The following is a 23386-nucleotide window of genomic DNA, read 5'->3' on the forward strand; positions in this document are numbered from 1 at the left end:
AAGAGATGTGGGGGGGACACTTTATTTTTCCAAGTGTTCAACCAAATTAAAGAAATCATAATTGCAATGATTACTACAAGACTTCGTCGGTTTCTCTTTGAGGCAAGGGCTCATGTAACCCAGGCTGGCATCGAACTCCCTATATAGACGGTGAACTTGAATTACAATTTTCCTCCATTTCCTGTGTACTGGGATTGGAGGCAAGTGACACAAAGATTGCTGAGGTATTTAACTTACTACATACTTCGACATTACGCTAGTGGAAGCATCTCCAGGTAAATAGCATTTTATTAACAGGATCATCTTCAGCAATACGTACAAAGTCAAAAAAATATATAGTACAGCATAGTGGTTCACACCTGTAACTGCAACACTCCTAAGAGGCAGGGGGACAGTCAAGAGGACATCTCTATTGACAGTGAGCTTGAGCCCATCTTGGACTACATGAGACCCTGTCTCAAATAATGTTTGTAAAAATAATACACATTTTGGCCATAGAACGTGATGATCCGAAGTCCCTCGCCCCTTTTTCACGTAAATAATTAATCCTAAGTAATATCCTAAAGTAAATAATTAATATTCCTGTTTCCCAGCATACTAGGCAAAATTCACCAGTGGGTCTTTCATTCCACACGCCATTTTGTAAGGAATGGGCCATGTAGAGGATGAGTGATTCTTTAGAGCCCAGACTCCTCAGCTTTCCACGAACATATATTTTACAAATGTCTATCAGGCTAGCCTCAAACCCAGGATCTTCCTACCTCTCAGTCTTGGGACTACAAGCCCGGCTCATTTGATAGTTTTAAATTGTGTTTTCATGCCAGTCGCAATTCAGAAATATTTCCCAAAGCAACGGCATGCCTGTTACTCAGAATGGCAGCAGCAGGCGAGGCCCTAACATCCTCACGTGATGGTTCTCTACAGTGCGCTCCTCTCCTCACTCTGACCCATATTCTCCTACACTTCCTATCCTTACGGAAATCTACAAACAATAACAAAAACCTTTAAGCACAAAGTACAATTCCTTAAATCTTCACTAGAAAAACTGTTATGAATACAACCAAATTAATTTGCTTGAAGTAAAAGAGTTATTTCATGATCTGATTCAATATGGTGGCATAAAGACTGGGTTCAAACAGTCCCAAACAACAAAACAAACTGTGGTAGATTGGAAATAAGAGCCAATAGTTACGTCTGTAAATCGGCCAATAAATGACACAGTTCCATGTATAAAATCTCTTCCCTTTTACTGCCATGGCGGCGATCAACAATCATTACTATTAAAATGTAGGTGTCTATAAACACATGGTATTTAGCAAGTTAGTAACAAACATTAAATTACAATTTTCACTGCTGAATTAGAATTGTTTTCATAGTTTACAACAACCATGTTTACTAAAAACTCAAAATGTAAGTTATATTTCAATAAACTGGAAATATTTCCTTAAAATAGCAGATTTTAACACATACAATTGAAAGACAATTTATTATAAATCAACTATTCGAAGCAACAGAATATTGAAGAAACCCCAGCGGCTTATTTTGAGCATTTATAGTCATTTCCAAACTGTCATAGCTCAACTAATGGAAGTAGGCAATGAAGTCACACGCCAAAATATTTCTCCTTTCACACTGTCATTAAAGGAAACTGGAGCATGGACCAAAAAAAACTCCTGGAAAACATACTTTTTCTTGAAACTTGGTGCACACAGAGCTATAAAGACAAATCCGGATCTATCCACTGTGTGAAACCAGGAAAATAAGGCTGAACAAGAACTGAAAATCAGGAATATTCATCAAACACAATGTTCCCATGACTTTTTCTCAGCTCTGTGTGCGTGCATGTGTATGTTTGAGTGAATGTGTATGTATTTTTTTTTTTGTGTGTATATAGTATTCTGCCTGCCTGCAGGCCTGCAGTCCAGAAGGAAGCACCAGATCTCATTACAGACGGTTGTGAGCCACCATGTAGTCGCTGGGAATTGAACTCAGAACCTTTAGAAAAGTGGGCAGTGCTCTTAACCACTGAGCCATCTCTCCAGCCTGAATGTGTATACATTTAGTTGGGGCTATTTTTCAAGTTATCCTACCTATTCAGCAGCATGTTTTTCTTAAGGTGGGTATGTTCTCATCAGATATGACACACAAGGTTAAGGGATAAAGCTCAGGGGTGGAGCGCTTGCCCAGCATATGTCTGGATTTAATCCCAGCCCCGCAACTGATGATGGTGATGATGAAACCCAAGAGTGTTGGGGAATATTATTTTCAGTTGTGTGACTTTTGTTTACGCTGCATTTGCTTAACTCTATGAAACTGTGTTACTGTGCCTGTCTAAAACACCTGGTGGGCCTAATAAAGACAGGAACGGCCAATAGCGAGGCAGGAGCAAGGATAGGTGGGGCTGCCAGGCAGAGGGTGTAAACAGAGGGAGAACAATGAGCAACAGGTGAACAAGAGGACTTTAGGGACCAGCTATGCAGTCAGAGAATGGTAAAAGCCCAGAGGCCAAAGGTACACAGGTAAATTTAAGAAAAGCCCTGGCATTCATAACTAATAGCCTCTGTGTGGGATTTATTTGGAAGCTGGGGGGCGGGGTGGGCCCCTCAAAAAGTCAAATGAGTAAAACATAACACAAGAGAAATATGACAATACATTTTTGCTCACTTTCAGGCAAAAAGAAAATTAAAAAGCAGTGGTTTTGTTTATGGAGGCCAATATACCAACCCTATTGAAGTTTTTTCTTGTATTAATGCTTCTTTCTTAGAACAACTCTAACACTTTAATGATCTCCTCACAGATGAGAACAGGTGACACAGGTTAATCTGCTCAACAGCACACGTGATGTGATAAAGAGCAGGGCCAGGATTTGAACTTCAGTGCTGCTAGGCACCATGACACCTATACATATAGTGCTAGCTACACAGAAGCATGAGGCAGGAGGGTCTTCTGGGTCTAGGAGTTCAGACCAGTCTGGCAATATAACAAGATCTTCTATCTCAAAAAAAAAAAAAAATATATATATATATATATACACACACACACACATATACAATATAATTCTCTCAAGGATTCTATTACTGATCTTTAAAAATCATAATAAATGTCTTATCTCAGAGAAAGCTCATAAACTATTTCTATCAATACAATAACTAGATTAAAATTTTATAAAATTTTCAAGCACACATCAACTATGAAACTCATTCTCCAATTTTCTATCATATAAGTATCAAAAATATGCAATTGTTTCTTATACCATTTTGATAACAACTGAGATTACTACCCTTTATCTTGCCAGGAACAAAGTAAAGGTTGAAATCATATGTAACAATAATTCTCATTTCCTTTTTATCTTTTAAGGAGCACGCCTTCCTTTCTGCTTTTCGAGAAATGATCTCACTAAGTAGCCTTGACTGGCCTAGAACTATGGAGACCAAATTGGCCTCAAATCCCTAGATTCGCTCGTCTCTGCTTCCTGAGTGCTTCGGTCAAAGGCGTGTGCCACACCCAGCACTTAAAACCTCCAGGGGCAGCAAGCCAGCCCAACTCCTAGAATGTGAAAACCAGCAATCGCGATATGCTTTCCTCACTTGAGGCAGACATGAGTTTATCTCTGGGAAAAAGCATGTATCCGGGGTGGGAGAGACCTGTTCCCAACCCCCACGTGCAATGGGTCCACAGCTGCCTGCCACTCTAGATCCCAGGTGGTGGGATTAAAGGCATGCGCCACTACCCAACTAAAAGAAACATTTTTTTAAAAAATTAAAAAAGAAAATATACCCACAAACAGGCTGTTCCACCTTGTTTTCTCTAGGTTGTAAAAAAAAAAAGTGTCAGAAATGTCAGCTAGGTAGTGGTAACACACACCTTTACTATACCAGAAAGCAGGCAGATTTCTGAGTTCAAGGCCAGCCTGGTCTACAGCCTGGTCAACGTTCCACCAGGGCTACACAAAGATACCAAAAGTATCAGGAATATCAATTCTTTTCCCTTTAATATTATTTAATGTGTTTGGTGTCTTGGCTGCATGTATTGGAGGCAGAAGAGGATGTTAATCCCCTAGAACTAGAGTTACTGATGGTGGATGGCTGCCTTGTGCGTGTGGGAACTGAACCCAGATCCTCTGAAAGAGCGCTCATTCTTTAACTGCTGACCTGATGGGCACTTCTCTGTTTCTAGAAGTAGGGTTACTCTGTGTAGCCCTGGCTGTCCTCAAACTCACAAACCCACCTGCCTCTGCCTCCCAAGCTCTGAGATCAAAGGCTTGAGCCACCATTGCCCAGATTTTTTCTTTTTCTAGGTCTGATAACTTACTATTCTCTAATTTTTGACTAGATCATACTTGTAAGTTCTCATGGAGGATTGCCTGCATCTCTTGGCAATCTGTTCCTGTTGTTTCTTTTCCTTCCTTCATTCTCTTGGTCAAAAGTTTAGAATATTACACAGCTCCCTCTTTTTCTTAGTGCTTTTTTTTTTTTTCAAAGCAATACAACAGCATTTGTGTTTACAGGGCACGTGGAGTAATAAGATGATGAATCATAAGTGCTTTGGGCATTTCTTAATGCCAGGCACACTTCAATTCTCTCTTAGCAGCTGGTACTATATACAATTTCTTAGCTCTTTTGCTTTAACATTTATGATCCAATCAGTATTGATAAATTTGCTGTTTTTAGGCTAATAAGAATCTCTCAAGCAAAGTGAAGCTAAAAGATATATATTTAACTGGAGGAAAAGAGAGTTGTCAAATATTAGATATATATGTCAGCTGTACACAGTCTGTACACCTTTAATCCCAGTACTAAGGAGGCAGAATCAGGCAGCTCTCTGTTGAGTTCGAGGCCAATCTTGTCTACAAAGTGAGTTCAAGGATAGCCAAAACTACATGTGCATGAGGCCATTTCAAAAAAGAAAAATGCCCCAAAATCTTACATGACAGGCTTGCATTAATAAAATATAATTATGCTGTCTTATAAAGTCTAGTTTCACCCTAAAAGCATAAAATTGCCTAGCTGTCAGTACCCTGCTGCAGTGTAGTGAGTCTTTCTGGATCCCACCAGCCAGTTCCCAAAAAAATGGGACAGAGACTTACTAATTACGAAAGCTCAGCCTGTAGCTTAGGTTTGTTCCTAACTAGTTCTTATATGCTGTGGGATGTCTTTGTATGCTGTGAATGTGCTGCTCTCGTTGGCTGATAAATAAAGCTATTTTGGCCTATGGAAAGGCAGGATAGAGCCAAGTAGGAAAGCCAAATGAAGACAGGGAGGAGGATGGGGTCTGGGAGATGCCAACCAGTCGCCGAGGAAAGAAGACATGTAAAAAAATCAGGTTACAAACCTTAAACTACATCTAAATATTCGTTCTGTGCCCACAGATAAAATGCAGTCCTCATCCCTCAAAGAATTTTTTCCTTGCAACAGATAGAGACCAATTACAGGAAACAACAATCAATCAAAATGCAAAGTTGCGGGCCATTGGTATAGGAGGATTCCAGGGAATACAAAAGACAGCTGGGACATCCAGCCTAGTGGGACTGAGCAACTACTAGATTCTTGACTTTCCATTCACAACAGGTCAATGTTGTACTGCAGCCTGTAAGTCATTCCAATAAATCCCATAGACAGACAGACAGACAGACAAGGAGATTTATTTAATAAGTTCTGTGACTCTTGAGAACCCTTACCCCTTACTAATATACTGACCTAGGGGCATCCTGATCTCTAATGGTTCTTTTGCCACTGTTTAGTTTTGGAAAACAAATTCAAATCAAACATAAAAATACCAAAACCCATGCAGAAGGTACTCAGGATTTTATGGCCAAAAGTTCATCTCATTTACTTTTATTCAGTCAAGACAAAATACGCAGAAAACACAATCACTAACACGCATACCCAGAAAAGGTAGTGTGCAATTTAACTGGCATTTTCTCTAGCTCAGATTTCTCTAGCTATGCCTTGCTATGCCAATTCTGCAGAACACAAAATATGCAATTCTTTCAGAATACAGTGCCCAGTAGGAAAATCATAGTCCTCTACTAAACAATAATTATTAGCTATAATATCTGTACCTAAGCAAAACACAAAATCAGTTGCATTCTTTTGTTACATTTTTGGTTTTTGAGACAAGGGCTACATAACTTAGGCTGGCCTCCAACTCCTGATCTTCCTGTCTCAGTTTCCTGAATCCTAGCTTTGCTAAGCACTACCATGCCTAGCTGAACTGCATTCTTTATGAGAATACTTTTCAAAGAATGGTAATTTACAGGTTTCCCCCTCACATACTTATTTCTTGTTGAAAAAAAAATTTAAAAATCTGCTTTTAGGGCTGGAGAGAAGGCTCAGTGGTTAAGAGCACTGGCTGTTCTTCTAAAGATTCTGAGTTCAATTCCCAGTAACCACATGGTAGCTCACAACCATCTGTTATGAGATCTAGTGACCACTTCTGGTGTTCAGACATACATGCAACAAAACATTGTATACTTGATAAATAATAAATCTTTAAGAAAAAAAAAAGGTAACTTATTATAATTACTGCATTCAGGAAGCTGAAGCAGATTTGTCATTGAGTTCCAGACCAGCCAGAGCCTTTCTCCAAAAACTAACAAAAGGTAAACATGGTAGCAATGTAGTTCCAGCACGTCTATAGCAAGATGGGAGGTGAAAACTGAGAATCCCCAGAAGCGTGAAGGCCAACTAACAAGAGACCCTGTCTTAAACAATGTAGAAGGCAAGGACTAGCACCTGAGGTTGTCTTGACTTTCAATAATGTGTACCCTGGCATGTGCACGCATGAACTCGAACACACACAGTTTTGTTTTATAAAAAGCTGTGGCCTATGACATATGGCTCTGTGGGTAAAGGCACATAGGGCCAAGTGTGATTGACCTGAGTTCAACCCCTAGTCCCACATGGTGAAATGAGAATTGACTTTTGCCAATTTGTGTTTGAAACCCAGTGTCGTGCCTCACACTTAATCCCAGTACTCAGGAGGCAGAGGTAGGCGACCTATGTGAGTTCCAGGACAGCCAGAGCTATAGAGCAAGACCTGTAAAACAGGGAAAAAAAAAAAAAAGTCCTCTAACCTCACACATGTGCTAAAGTACAAGTGCACCCACAAGAACATGTGCAGCAACAGTTACTAATAACCCAACCAACTTTGTGTGCCCTTACTATTTTTAATATACAATACTGTTTTACTTTCTCATTAGCAAATTTATGTATTATCTATTACTAAAATATAATTTTGTCAATAGTATGTAAGAAACATAAAAATAGCTTTAAAAACAATCAAGGACCATAAGACTCCAAAAACATGTAAAAATTTAAGGTGGATACAAAACATCATTATGCACTGTAACCAAATTCTTAACCAAATTTTTTATTTTAATTAAAATAGCAAAGCTCAGGTTTTTGTAATAAATTATTTTATTCTAAAATAAATAACATTTCCTATATTCATGATTAAATTATTTCTACCATATCTCCCTCGAAATGTACCTGCCAGCTTTTTGTCTACTTTCGGGGGAGGGGGGGAAGGTACCACGTTAGACCATAAAGAAAGTTAACGACCCTTTAAATTATCACTTGAAGTTTATTTTGCAGACTTTCCTTCAATATCATGTAATTTACTGATCGAGACTGTTTATAGATGCTTGGCTTTTGAGACAATTAAAAACCTTCACGAACTAAAATTTGACATCATGATTTGTTTAACTTAAGAAGTGTTATGACGGTGAAACGAACAGAAGATTTAAAGCAGGAATATGATGACTTCTGAAACAACCGTCAGAAGGGAGACAGGAGGGAGATGATAGGGAAGGAAGAGGGCGAGACAGGCAAGAACATTATCCTCCCCCACTTGCAAAAGGGAGGGAAACTGAGGCCTAAGCAGATAACATAATCAACCAGTCAGTTTCTATTAAGGCATCTTCTTTACATGTTATTGAATCCCATCATGCCTTTCATATTGCCAGCAGCACCTTGTTGAAACTGCCTCATCATTGACTGAAGTCCTGCCATGCCACCTAGAAGGAACAGAGAGTTAAAACAGGTCATGACCATGTGGATTCTGAAATGGTTACTGCTTTTGCCTAAAAAGTACCTTCATTTCTAAAAAATGACAGCAATTTAGTCTGTAGACTTTTAAAACTATACCAAATTAAAATGTGTATTATTAGATTTATTTTCATCTAAAAAAAATGAAAATGTGCTCCATAAAGTTACCATGAAGAATATGGTAAAACATGAAAAGATCTTGGAATAGTTCCTGTTCACACTCAAGAAGTTTAAACAAAAACTAAGTCTTCTTGTAACAAGAATTCATTTTATAAAATTGATCAATTCGGGATAGGGGCTGTGATTCAAAGAACCTATGGAAAAAGAATTCACCATTTGTTAAGCACTCAGAACCATACTAAATGCTTTCACATATATCAGCTTACTTATTTGTCACAATCCCCTGATGAGATATTATCTAAAATCTTTATAGAAAAGGAAACTGAGGGCAGTGGTGGCGCACGCCTTTAATCCCAGTACTCGGGAGGCAGAAGCAGGCGGATCTCTCTCAGGTGAAGGCCAGCCTGGTCTTTATACCAACTTCCAGGGCAGCCAGAGCTATATAGTGAGACACTGTTTCAAACCCCTCTCCCTCAAATCCCCAAATAAACATACAAAATAAAGTAATTATAAAACTAGAAAAAAAAAATGGGCGTGGAAGATGGCTCCTCAGGTAGTGAGCTTATTTGGTGCACAAGCATGAAAACCTGATTTGGATTTCCAGCCCCTGCACAAAAGCTGTGTACAGTGGCCAGTGTTTCTAAAATTCCAAGCCTGGGAGGAAGGGAGGAGAGAGAGACATGTGGATCACTTGGTGGTCAGTCATCCAGACTAGCTGAAACAGCAAGTTGCAACCAAATTAGCTCAATAAGAGACAAGTCAATCAGTTAGAGATACTATTTAAAAAGGTAGAGAGCAAGAGAGGAAGACATGATCTCCACAATACTTGTTCCAGCTTACAAATGCATACACCACATATTCGCACACACCACGTACATACACACAAATGGCAGCAGAGGAAAACATAAAACCTCAGCTTATTTATAAGCTAGGGAGATGGTTCAGCGAGCAAAAGTGCTAGTTGCTCAAGTCTGATAACGACATAAATTCCCAGAACCTATGCAGGAAGCTACACGCAGCAGTGTGCATCGGCAATCTCAGCTCTCAACAAGGTCAAGGCTATAGGCCTGCTAGCCTAGACTACACACACAGCACAGCAGCGAAAACAATGAGACACTGCTACAGCAAGGCAGAAGGCAAGGACTGACTCTGGAAGTTTGTCCTTGATCTTATCTGAGCAAGAAAGCATGAGCACACACACACATCATATACACAAAAACCACAGAGACACACAGACACAAAGTTCTTCATAGTCTTCAAAAAACTTCTGCTTATCTAGAATGATTAACAATCAAGAATCAGATGGTCATCTTCCTTCAACCACTACAATAGTCTTACCATTAAACTACAACCCTCATAAATTTAACTGTATATTACAATCGGTAAATGCAAGGATTTTGTATTTACCCATGTGATGAAGAACTCGTGGATCCATCATTTTGGCCATTTGTTGATTCAATTTTGCCATCTGTGACTGACTCACATTCTTAGACATATCACCACCTGATAAAACAAAAAATTTAATTAGTTTTTGATGTGGTATAGACTATCATATACAGTTTACTAAGATTTTTCTCAATTACATCTTTTTGATGAAAAATACAAATTCTTTATAAAGGATCGTATGAAATGCTTTTCATTGGTGTTACTGCGTTAGTTCTGGCTGGACTGGAATTCACTGATAAGCCAAGCTAGACAGAGATCCACCTGCCTCTCCTTTCTGAATAATGGGATCAAAGACCTCCTGAGTGGTGAGATTAAAGGCGTGGGCCATCATTACACAGATCAATTTAAGTATTTTATTTTACATTATAGAAATTAAATCAAAAGAGGGCTAGAATAGTCAAATTCTTCAGAAAAGCAATATCCTTTTATTTTATACTATACATACATAGCAAAATAAATTCCAGCAGGAATAAAAAGACAAACAAAAAATAAATCTGAGCAAGATAAAGATTGGTGCAATAATACCTACACAACATGCATGAAATTCTGGGTTTGAGTCCCAGACCCACTAAATCAATCAAACAAAAAATGAGTAGAAGAAGTACTAAGCTGATTACTGCTGCATCAACATGGGAAAGACTGCATGAGTAAAAGAGATTAAAGGAAAAGATAAACAGGCATAGCTTACATTAAAATGTCTTTTTATTTGTTTGTTTGATTGACTGAGACAGGGTCTCTCTATGTAGCTTTGGTGTCCTAGAACTCTCTTTATAAACCAGGCTTACCTCTCCCTCCCCGAGTCTTGGGATCAAAGGTATATACTACTATTCGCAGCTTTGTTCTGTTGGTTGAGATAAGTCTTACTACAAAGTCCTAACTGATGTGGAACTTGAAGATATCCTTCTGCCTCTTAATTGCTGGGATTGTAGACACTGTGCCCACTTGAAACTTTGGAGAGGAGGTGGTGGACTAGGGCCCAGAGCCTCAACATGCTAGTCAAGCACTCTACCTCTGAGCTACACCTCTAGCCCTAAAATAGAAATTTATTAGAAAGCAGAAATAACCTTGGGACAGTCTTTGCAGATGAAAAGCAAGGATACTAAGATGTTATTACAGAGCAATAGGGAGGAAAAACTGAGGGACTGAACAAGGAAGAGGTGACTCACCAACGAAACTCTAATCATTACATGCACAAAGAAACAAACTTTTAAAATTAAAACTGGAAATGTACTGAAAAATATGTGACCATTAAACTAGAAACTACATTACAAAATTTACTTAATGAGTAATCAGATAATAGAGAGTGTTCCTGAAAATACTTTTTCAACTAATACTGTATTTGTGTCAACTGTATAATTTGTAAAAAGATCTATTTTAATGGGAGGATTTGTTAATTTGATTGCAAGACTTAAAACATTTCCTAAATTATGTTAATCCACAGTCTTAAAAAGAAATAAAATGTTACCTAATTCAAAAAAAAAAAAAAAGAAAGAAAAAAAAAGAAAATTTACTTAAGTGTCTATTATACTTCTAACCAAAGAAGACAAAATTGACTCCATGGAATTGCCTAGAAACTGACCAGGACACTAAAGCAGACAAGTCAGTTAAAGATCTAAGAGGCCTGCAAGATACAAGCACTGCTAAAATAGGAGTCAGTGGTTAGAAAGAGAGGGAAGGAGGGACAGACAGAAGGAGGAGGGAAGGGAGAGAGGACAATACAATTACTGCTGGTACTGTTCTGACACTTGCCCAGCTACTTAAGGAATTGCAGCTGGTCAAGCTGGCAATGCTCCTGCTGCTTCTCGTGTCTCAAGAATGGTGGGAGTATGAGCATGTGATAGCCAACCCAATTAATCAATATATTTTGAAGAATGTTTGACAAAATGGAAAATAATCAGTAGTTACATTGACTTTTGTTTCCAACAGCATTTGTTGGATTCTCTGAGGAATGAAAAGGAGTTCACTTTTTATATACTCTTACATTCTCTAAATATTCTATAGTATATATGTTTATTGGGGATGGGAACATGAGGGACTGAGATGAGTTGGGAGAGGGACAGAGAGGGAGAGCAATGAAAGAGATACTTTGATAGAGACAGAGACAGCCATTATGGTCATAGGGAGAAACCTGGTGCTAGGGAAATTCCCAGGAAACCACAACTAACATTCCTAACAATAGTGGAGACGGTGCCTGAACTGGCCTATCCTTATAATCATGTTAGTGACTACACTGTCATCACAGAACCTTCATCCAATAACTGACAGAAGTAGATGCAGTGACCTACAGACAAGCTCTGGGCTGAGTGCTTGGAGTTCACTGAAGAGAGGGAGGAGGGATGATCATATGAGCAAGGAGGGGTCAAGATCATGATGGGATAAATCACAGAGACAGCTGACCTGAGTTAGTATAGGAGCTCACAGACTCTGGACTGACAGCTAAGGAGTTTGCATGTGACCCAACTAGGCCCTCTGAGTGTGGGTAACAGTTGTGTGGTTTGATCTGTTTGTGGGGCCCATGGCATTGGGACCAGGACTTATCCCGGGCACATGAACTGGCTTTTTGGAGTCCATTCCTTATGGTGGAATACCTTGCTCAGCCTTAACACAGGGGGGAAAGGCCTGGTCCTGTCTCAACTTAGTATGCCTTGCTTTCCCTAAGGAGTGGATTGAGGGTGAAATGGGAGGAGGTGGGGGGCAGCAGAAGGGGAGGGAGGAAGAACTGAAGTTGGTATGTAAAATAAAAAAGAAAATCTCACTTTCACTATTAATGTCTACCATCTTGATTATAAAAACAGGTAAGTCATGTATCACATGATAACTCCTAGTGGTTCTTGACTATAATATTAACTTCAGATTCTCTTTCCTCTTCAGTACTGGGATGGAACCCAGGAACTCAGACAGGCTCTACTACTGAGTTAAGCCCCAAACCCTACACAAGAAATTCAGCAATGACTTTCCTAATAATGCTTTGTGTTTTAACTTCATCTTTTAAGTGATAACGCGCGTTTTCCTCTTACCTTTGAAAAGTCCTTTGATACCACCCATCTTTTTCACCATCTGTGCAAACTTGGTATACTGCGTCAGAAGCTCTTGGACATCTCTTGTTGACACACCTGACCCTCGGGCAACTCTCTGGATTCTGCCTGGTTGCTTACTAAAGACCTTGGCACCATCTGTACTGTCCAGTTCTGCAGATAAGAACCAAATAATTTCATTTACAAAAGATTATCATTTATTATCACAGTGGTCAATCTCTCTACCTCTGAGTTACACCTCCAGTCCTAAAAATGGAAACATATTAGAAAATAGAAATGAAGCCAAGTGAAGCACTGGGTCTTAACAGAGGGTTCCTGTATGCTAGGCAAGCACCCCACCAACTCTCAGATATGGGGGAAGGTATGTGTGCACACATATACATGTATGAGCATGTGTTGATATATATACATATGTACAAATGAGTACTCTCAACTTATCTGTTTGACAGAGGGTCTCTCAATGACCCTAAAACTTGCTGTTTTGGGTAGGCTGGCTGAGCAGCAAGCTCCTTAGGGTCCTGTCTCCACTGCACAGAAGGTCAAAGGAACATACAGCCATGCCTGGCTTCTGTACACAGATTCTGCGGGTTTGAAATTCAGTCCTCTTGCCTCACAGCAAGTGCTCACCCCCTGAGCAGTCTCCCCAGTCAGCTTCTTTTTACAGAGAGAACACGTCATTTCTTTGTGCATTATGAAAGATCTTACATACAGAACAATAAACACATAAACGGTCAAACCATAAAACAGATTTAACAAATGGTAATGTTTATCATATTTGCTTCTAATTGAAAATTTTAATATAAAATATATTTAAAAATATTTATAGCATTAGAATAAAAAAACAAAGCAAACATATGTATTCTTCAACTACAATTTAAACAGAACATTCTGAGAACCAACAGGCATGGAGGCATACACCTTTAATCCCGGGATTCAGGAGGCAGAGGCAGGAGGATCTAAGTTTGAGGTCAGTTTGGTCTACACAGCAAGACCTAGCCCAGCTAGGGATACATAGTAAGACCTAGCTTCAAAAGGAAGAAAACAATCTGAGGACTTCTGAAACTCTCTACTACTGTGTTTCACATGATTATTCTTTCTATGTCCTCCACACATCACGAGAATATGGCTTATTTCAAAAACAGAACAGAAACACTCACCTCAATTCAACCTATTAAACAGTTGCTAACTCCTATTTTACAAATTTAGATCTCATAAGCAAGTAGAAGACCAATTAATGGAGAAATTCTTGTACATTCTATAATGGAGAAATTAGAGCTGGTGATATTCTAATCCTTTTGTAGTGTACTCACAAGTCTCCTTTAGCTTTTTGATCACTCAAGATATAAGGTGCAGTTGTTCTGCCTTTATTTGTATGCAATGTAAGAAATGAGGTGGACTTCAGTCAAAATATCTATTTTGAGCTACATGGAAGGTAGCAGGCATACTCAGGAGGTTGAGGTAGGAGGGTCACAAGGTCTGAGGCTAGCTTGGTACATATAGCAAACCCTGCCTTAAAAACAAAAAAATAAATAGGAGGAGGGGATTATACAGTGTAACTGTCTCAAAACAAAACAAGCAAAGACCAAGTAAAATAAACAGAATCCAGATGGAACAGAAAACACCCCTCAGTCTCCTTTTCTTTGTATCTCAGGCTGAGCTCAAACTGTGATCTTCTTGGCCTCTTGAGTAACAGAATTTTAGGCAGATGATATGCCTAGCCTAACACTCATAACATCCCTAACATTCCTTAACAAGCAGTTTAGATGGCTCAGCAGATAAAGCTGTTTGCTGCCAAGCCCAATAACCTGAATTTAACCCCTGAAATCCACATGGTAGAAGGAGAGACAACTTCTCCAAGTTGTCCTCTGACCTCCACACATAAACCAAGTGCTGCTTCCAGGCAATAAGTAACTAAGTAAGATTTTTTTAAATGGGGGTGGGGGTGGGGCAGCTGGGCAGTGGCAGCACACAGCTTTAATCACAGCACTTGGGAGGCAGAGGTGGGCAGATCTGAGTTTGAGGCCTGTCTGGTCTACAGAGCTAGTTTCAGGACAATCAGGGAGGGCTACACAGAGAAAACTTATCCCAAAACACACAGACAAAACACCCACCAAAAAACAAAATAAATAAAATTAAATTGAGGTAGGGGTAGCTAAATGGTTAAGAGTACTGGTCGATTTTCCAGAAAACCAGGGTTTATTTCCCAGGACCACACAGAGGATCTCAAATGCCTATAATTCCAGTTTCAAGGACTCCAACGCCCTCTCTGACCTCCCCGAGCACAGCACACACATTATGAACAAATATACATGTAGGCAAAAACACCCATACATATAAAGTAATAATTTAAAAAATCAGTTTCCACTATTAAAACAGTAGGTGGCCTCAGTTTTAGCAATCCCAGTGACTGGCTAACAGCATAGGAAATACAGGCTGCAGAGTTTCTAAAATCGGTCCAAGTACAGAGAAGCAAAGCCTGGTGGCACATGCTTTTAATCCTAGCACTAAGGAGCAGGAGGAGGAGATCTCTCTCAATTTTGAACCCAGTTTGGCCTACATAACAAGTTACAGGTCAGCTAAGGCTATTCGTGAGACTGTCTCATAAAAACAAAACAAGAAACTACAGAACAAATGTATGAAATATCAAAATTGAATCCAGGAGCAGAAGACACCCACACATGTAAACACTGATTTCTGCAAAGCTCAGCAACAAAGAGGAGTGAGGCTAAGACTGTCTTCACCAACACAGCTGGGTCAATTGTCTCCCTTCACAAACACACCTTCTCAGAGCTCCTGATGCAGGGATGAAAGAAAAACGGGAGGACTTCTAGAAGACAATATTACAGAATATCTTACGACTCTCGAGGGAGAAAGAACGCTTTCTCTTGATACTCGGTTACATCAGACGTCTACAGTTTTCAAGATGTTTCAGTTAACCTGATCTCTTCCTTTTCTAGACTGTTTTTATTTAGTTTCTCTGAAACCAAGTGTTGCTTTCCATCTGTTGTTGACCTTGTGCTTGCGACACAGCCTAGGCTAGTTCAAGCTCATTCAAGGTACTCCTGCCTCAGTGCTAGGATTATAGGTGTGTGTCTACATACCCAGTGTCTTGGCATTTCCCATTTTGATTAAGCTTGAGACTCAGTATTACCAATTTCTACACACATGAAAAGGATTTTTATTGAGACTTTATTATTTTGTTTTTTTGAGGTAGGGTTTCCATGTACCTCAAGCTGGCTTGAACCTTAACTATGACCTTAAATTCCTATTCTTGCGGTCTCCCCCTCCCAAATACAGGGATCATAGATGTGCAAGACCTTGCCTAGAGACTGGGATTTTATTGAAACTAAAAATAAACTTGTGGTAATTGAAAGAAGTATGTGTCACTTTGTTGTAACTCTAATTAAAGAATTTTTTGTTACATGTCAAACCAAAATGTTTGCCTGGCATTTCTGTATGTACTCCCTTGCCAGGAATAGAAGGGCTTTCAGAGGTGTGAGAGCCATCATGTATCCTACAGACTGACTGAGGATAGCATCCCAAGAGACATGTTTAGGTTTGACCCCAGCCTCTCTACCTCCAGTGACCTTGACAATTTTTTACTCAGCACGATTAAACTCAGTTTCTTTACCTTGAAAAGATAGATGATAGTCAACTATACCCACTAATGGTTTACATTTGAAAGGTACACATTAAGAATTAAAGAGAATTAAAAAAAAACCCACTGAATTTATTTATTTATAAATGGCTTTTTTTAAGATTTACTTATTTATGTACTTTATGTATAGAGGTGTTTTGTCTGTACATACAGCTGCACACCAGAAGAATAAACCAGGTCCCGGGGCTGGGGAGATGGCTCAGTGGTTAAGAGTACTGACTGCTCTTCTAGAGGACCTGGGTTCAATTCCCAGTACCCACATGGCAGCTCACAACTGTCTGAAGATCCAGTTCCAGGATATCTGACACTTCACACCAATGCACAGAAAATAAAAGTTAAATGAACCAAAAAAATTTAATAAAATAAAATAAACCAGGTCCCATAAGACTGCAGTTATAGATGGCTGTGAGCCACCATGTGGGTACTGGAAATTGAATGCAGGACGTCTGGAAGAACAGTCAGTTCTGCTGAGCCATCCCTCCAGGCCCTGATTATTTTGAGACAGGAACTCACCAGTGTATTGCTCACCAGTCTAGAACTTGCTATGTAGACCAGGCTGGCCTCAAACTCAGAGTTCCACCTGCCTTTGCTTTTCAAGTGTCTGGGTTAAAGGAGTGCACCACCATACCCAGCCAACGTTTAGTGTTTTTAAGTCCGGGATTCTCTCGAAATTGACTGTAACTTTCCCCATTTACTTCTATCAACGTGATGAAAACATACACTTCTTTCTCTGGAACTCAGAGCAGTGTTGTATTTTGAATTTCTTTCAATGATCAATCAGTCCAGTGATCACAACCCTTTAAGACAGTGCTCACAAGTTACTTCAGATCTACCTCAAAATAAGCTTTTATCTAAGTTTCTTCCATCTTGCCAACAAGAAAATATGAAACTCTAAACTTGCTGGTCTCAGAATGCTGCCCACCCCGTCATCTACTCTCTTACCTTGCTGATCTTAGAATATTACCCTCAGTCAGCTACTCTCGTACCTTGGTCATTCATGCTATCCATTATTGTCATCAGTTTCTTCAGTCTTGCCATTGACTCCTGCTCATTTCCTTTGCTCATAAAATCTGTTCCAAAACCTGGAATCATCCCCTAAAACAGATTTAAACAGTCATCAATGACTTACTTAATACTGCTCAAAATGTCACTATTTAAATTTGAAATTAATTCTTAAAAGATACATTTTACCCAAATGATTTATGCAAGTATAACTGTTCTTAGAAATTGTAATAAAAAGATAAAGTATATCATATAAACTCATGAGTACGTCATAATGAAACCCACTATTTTAACAATGGATACACACTAATAAGGCTTTTCTGTTATAGCCATGCCCGCTGTACTATAGTGCATTAAACATGCTTTCTTTGTACAAATAAAATGAACACAAAAACATATAAAGAAATTTTAGAAACATTTAAAGATAACTAACCAAGATCTGACTGAATGGGCCCATTTTCATGATATTCTGAAACTGTTCATACATGTCTCGCAATGTAAACTGACCTGAAATGCAATATAAATAATTCAGAGACAGTAGAAAATGTACATTTCCATTCAATAAAACTAGTATTTTCCTTAATCATCTTGAAGCGTATTATCCAATCAATAAGCATTCACTGCACAGCTACTGTGTGGAAGACAGGATGAATATGCTGCAAGGAGCAACAAGCACATGGACAGGCACGCTAGGTAGATGTATACAAATAAACAAGGCAAACTACATCTGCTAAAATTGCTACAACTAAAAGGCTTGGACACAGCAAACACTAACGAGAATACAGAACATGTAAAATTCCTATGCATTATCAGCAAAAAATAAATGGGCATTATCAGCAAAAAATATAAAATAGTGAAAATGATTTGTAAGATTTAAAATGGACAGACTGAGGACAAAATAGTACTCAAATAATGCCAGGAGTGATGACACATGCCTTTAATCCCAGCAGAGGCAGCTGGATCCTGTGAGTTTGACGACAGCCTGGTCTACATAGAGTTTTAGAACAGCCAAGGCTACATAGAGGCCCTGTATGAAAAAAAATTAGGGTGCCGGGCGGTGGTGGCGCATGCCTTTAATCCCAGCAGAGGCAGAGGCAGGTGGATCTCTGTGAGTTCAAGGCCAGCCTGGTCTACAAGAGCTAGTTCCAGGACAGGCTCCAAAGCTACAGAGAAACCCTGTCTCAAAAATCAAACAAAACAAAAAACCTAGGGTTTCATTGATGACTATAAAAATATTTTGTTGATGGGCATGGTAGCTCACACCTGTGATCTCTACACTCAGAAGGTCTAGGAGAGAACATTCCAGTTTATAGCTAGCCAGGATTAGAAAGGAGGATTCTATCTCAAAACCAAAACCAAATTCTGTGGACTGGTGAGATGGCTCAGTGGATGAGGTACCTGCCATGCAAACTCATGACCTGAGCTCAATCCCTGGAAACCAGAAAAGGTGGAGGCAGAGAACTGATCAGTTGTCCTCTGATCTTCATATACATGCCACAGCATGCCACTCACACATCTCTCTCTCTCTCACACACTAATAATAAAACAACAACAATAATAATAAACTAAGGGAGAAATCATGCTGTGTGAAATAAACTGGCTCAGTGACTAAGAGTGCTTGCTGTTCTGCTGTAGGGATCAGCATTTAGAGTCTAGCATTCACTTTGGCCATCCATAAAAAAGTGGAACCATCTAGATGGCTCAGTGGGTAAAGATGCTTGCCACCAAACCTAACAAGCTGAGTTTGATCCCCCGAATCCACATAAAGGAAGGAGAGAAGGGACTACTCTGACCTCCACACATGTGCGTGACTTGACATGTGTAAGTACACACACATTCATTCATACACACACAAAATTTGTTTTGTAAAATGAAATAAGTGACCACTGAACAAACAAAAACCTCATACAACAGAATCAAGTGAAAGCTTTGAAATTAAAAAAAAAACAGGTAACACTGTCAAATATTAACAACTGGAGAACATGAAAGCTACCATTAGGAAACTAGGTAGAGCTGGTGACCTCAGAATGGGCAAAACATTAGGAACAAAACAAAAATACCTTAGAGACCTAAAGAGTCGGAAATCAGAGAACAGACAAAGAGCAGTATACAGAAGCAGAACTAGGGCACTGCTTCACAATGAAAGAAGGGCCTGGCATGGTGTACACCTCTAATCCCAGAACTTATGAGGCAGGCGTATCTGAGCCCAGCTTAGCCTGTGTAACAAGTTCTAGGACAGCCAGGGCCACATTGTCAGACCCCGTCTCAAAAGAAAACAGAAAACAAAACAAAAAGCCAAAACATACAAAATGAAAGGGAAAGAAATCAGACAACGAGGGATAATTTCAGCCACTGAACCCGCAGTAACTGAAGACCTGTGTGTCAGACACTGAGCAAGGTACTACGAACATGAAGATGAAGAACACAGCATGAACCTTTCCTTCACCTTCAAGCAGGGAAGGTAAATATCAAATGACTGTAACGGATGACAACAATTATAAAGTACAGACCGACCCAGAGTACAAGACCCGTGTCAAAATATAAGTATACTAAGTGTATACTGAATTCCCAACTGTTTTTGTTTTAAGAATGAAAATCAAACTTTCTATTTTAACTTTCAGCTAATTTGATCACAAGAGAAAACTAATTCAGTAGCTGCCTGTTCAGATGCCCAAAAATTAAAATAATTTGGGTATAAATCATCTAAAATAAGTATGTGACCTTTTTTTGGAGACAGAGTTTCACTATGTAGCTCTGAATAACCTGGAAGTCACTTTGTAGACCAGGCTATCCTGGAACTCAAAGACATTAAAGGTAAAAGCCACTATGCCAAGCTTAAAAATGTATTGGAAAAATTGATTCTAACAATAGACATTATCATTTCCAATGAGTTAACATCAAATTTATCAAAAAGATGCACTAGGAAAATGTTTCAGTGGGTAAAGGTGCTTTCTTGCAAGCCCAGTGACCCAAGTTCAATCCCTGGAACCATGTAAAGGTGGAAAAGAACAGCTTCACCCACATTACCCTCTAACTTCTTTATGAGTGCTGTGGGACATGTGCTACGCCCAAGGGAAAGTACAACAGTGCACATCTGTAACCAAAGCAGAAGCAGGAAGATCAGAAGTCCAAAGCCAGCTTGACCTGTACAGTAAGATCTCTCTCAGGAAACCAGCAGGCTGGGAGGCAGACAGCAGTAACGTACTTGCCTAGCATGCACAAAGGCCTGGGTTAAAATCTCAGCACCACAAAAAAGGAAAAACAAGCAACAACAACAACAAAAAAAAAAATGAAAGAGAAAATACTTGAGATCAAATACGTTTTTTGCTACAAATATACCATGCTTCAGCTTCTCTATAAGTGCCTCGTTGTCATCCAGCTTCAACTCGTTGACTTTATCTATCAGGCCTTCAATGTCACCCATACCTGTAAGACACCAAATAGAAAAATGAACAGTTAATAATACACTCACCTTCACATTATACAAAATATACTGACACATGTAATAGTTTTGCAAGGTTAGTTAAACACTCTTACTGTATTTTATATGAAAAACAATCGGCGCTAAGGAGGAAGCAAAGGCATAAATCAGGGAACCTCCTAATTCCATGATCTATAACTATACCACTTTAAGACAGAAGTTTTACTATCATTACAACTTCTATTACTATAACTACATATTTCTGCATTATGTACTCAAATTCTTCCTCAAAAGTCTGCATTCAATGACTCATTTTTATCATCCTAACCACAGAAAATAAGAGGCTAGAGGGCTGGGGATGCAGCTCAGTAGCACAAAAGGCTCGGCTTTTGACCCCAAGCACTTTAACAAAGAATGAAAAGTAAGATAGAGGTTAGGATGGTAAGTCACAGAAGGAAATGGCCATCTGAAGCTAGTTAGTAAGCATGGGATTAAAACCCTGATTGGCTCTATGATCCATACTATCTCAGAGATGGCTCTCTAATCCCACACTGTACTTACCAAGAAGTTTGCTGATAAAAGGCTGTGTTTTGAAAGGTTCAAAGTCATCTATATGTTCCCCTGTACCAATGAAAATAATTGGACTTTTTGTGGCAGCAACTCTACACAGAAAAAAAAAATAATAACCTCAAAAAAGAAAATAATTATCCAGAAGATTTTTCAAAAATAATAGACAAAAGGTAAAAAATTTAAATTTCCTTTTATTAGTTAGAACTATACAAGACAGGCTCCAAAATTCTATTCCTACTTAATTCTCTTTTACAGATCACATCAATTCATTACTAAAATCTTCTTAAAAACCAGAATAAGAAACTCATAAATAGCACACATACACACGATTGTCAAGGCACAGAACAAATAATTTACAGGGCAGTGGGTTTAGCAACCACAACAGTGTGACTTTGACTGATACTCACGCACTGAGAGCACCACCTCCTTTTGCGTGACCATCAAGTTTTGTCACTATTACTGAAGCTACATCTACTTTATCTTTAAAAGCCTTTGCCTGGGCTTCACAAGCTTGTCCAATGGATGCATCCATCACATAAACAATGTTATCCGGTTGCTAGAAAGAACAAATAAAAAGAGACTTGCTTTTACTAGTGTTAAGAAAAGGTTACATGAGTGTGTACAGAATGTTTACTATAAATATTATTTAATAAATACTGACTGAGGGAGCACCATGAATTAAGTAACATATAGGGCTGGATAAAGAGATAAGTAAGAGGACCTTTGAGCCCATGATATATAGAAAAAAATATGGTAGCATTTTGGAAATTATTCTGAGCTGAGACCTGAATAAAGAAGAAAAGTTGCCTGGAGGTGCTGGCACAGGCCTTTAAATTGGGAGGCAGAGGCAGGCAATCTCTGAGTTCAAGGTCAGGCTGGTCTACAGAGCCAGTTCTAGAACAGCCAGGGCAAGCTGGGGTCTGTTTCAAAAACGAGAGGGGGGAGGGAGGCAAGGAGAAAGAAAAGAGAGAAAGAGAAATGAGGAGAACAAGAGGAAGAAAGAGGAAGAGGAAGAATAGGAGGTGGTTATGCAAACATCTTTATGAATGACACTGAGGGTAAACGAACAGTAAAAGTAAACCAGAACAAGAACAAAGCAGAAGGGTGTATCCCGAAAACAGTCAGTAACACACTGAGGCTATGTCCCTTAGATCTGCTCCCATTCGTCAGAATAAGAGCAGCAGTAAAGAGACAAATTGGTGCCAATCACTAACCAAAGATTTATTGACAACATTCCAATAGCCAAATATGAGTTTATAAGGTATGCAACAGGTGTTGAACTACTTCTTACCCCTACATTATTTCCATAATTTTTTGTTTTAGTATGAAGGTTTGAGTAAGAATAGCCCCCAAAGCCTCATATATTTGGGAAGGATTAGGCGGAGTAGGCGTAGCCTTGTTGAAGTACCAGGCCCAGATCTTCCGCTGCCTGCAGATCTGGATGTAGAATTCTCAGCTACTTCTCCAGTACCATATCTGCCTGTGTGCCACAATGTTCCCCACCATGGTAATAATGGACTCTGAAATTGTAAGCCAGTCATAATTATGCTTTCTTTTATAAGAGTTGCCTTGGTCATGCTGTCTCTCTCAAGCAAAAAAAAAAAAAAAAAAAAAAAAAAAAAAAAAAACAGTGACTAATGCACAGGGTCTAGGCCTAACGCTAGATAATGTTACCAGGCTGGCTTTGAACTCTAAGAGATCCATCTGTGCTCCCCAAGAACTAGGATAAAAAACAGGTGCAAGTACATCCAGCTCCATCTTTTAAGAGTATTAAAGAAGACATTAAATGACAATATTAAGGTTCATTTTGAAAAATTTTCAAAATTATTGTTTCTACTGAATTTAGGTAATGAGAAAAATCAACAAATATTTAAGGTTAATTTTTAATTTTTCATTATTATTTTTTTCTATACTGAAGAACAAAAATGATGACATTAAGTCCTTAACACAGTTATAGGTCCCCAAAACAGAAATAATTACTTAATTTATTTCTTACAGGCAAGAAGTAGCTTATATTCATTAAAAACTCTATCAGATTTCATAGTTAAATTGACTGAAGTCCTTTAAATGGTGTTCCATGGAAAGC

The 23386-nt window shown here is 39.0% G+C and overlaps 1 protein-coding gene across 2 annotated transcripts in view; it reads right to left on the minus strand.

The window, feature by feature from the left end:
- Positions 1 to 23386, minus strand: part of LOC126499584 (signal recognition particle 54 kDa protein) — a 63928-nt gene that overhangs the window by 18381 nt on the left and 22161 nt on the right. The window contains exons 9-16 of one of the 2 annotated variants that reach the window (XM_050138866.1): positions 21708 to 21856; positions 21292 to 21392; positions 20649 to 20735; positions 17743 to 17816; positions 17294 to 17402; positions 12632 to 12802; positions 9576 to 9671; positions 7565 to 8017 (exon numbers count right to left, since the gene is read on the minus strand). In XM_050138866.1, coding sequence (XP_049994823.1) covers positions 7926 to 8017; positions 9576 to 9671; positions 12632 to 12802; positions 17294 to 17402; positions 17743 to 17816; positions 20649 to 20735; positions 21292 to 21392; positions 21708 to 21856 — 879 coding nt within the window. In that variant the 3' untranslated portion in view covers positions 7565 to 7925. Of the gene's footprint in view, positions 1 to 7564; positions 8018 to 9575; positions 9672 to 12631; positions 12803 to 17293; positions 17403 to 17742; positions 17817 to 20648; positions 20736 to 21291; positions 21393 to 21707; positions 21857 to 23386 lie in introns of those variants that run through there. The other variant, XM_050138868.1, reaches the window with a different exon arrangement.

Source organism: Alexandromys fortis, unplaced genomic scaffold (assembly GCF_014885135.2).
Source record: "Alexandromys fortis isolate MF-2015 unplaced genomic scaffold, M_Fortis_MF-2015_v1.1 scaffold_35, whole genome shotgun sequence".
NCBI classification, from domain to species: Eukaryota; Metazoa; Chordata; class Mammalia; order Rodentia; family Cricetidae; genus Alexandromys; species Alexandromys fortis.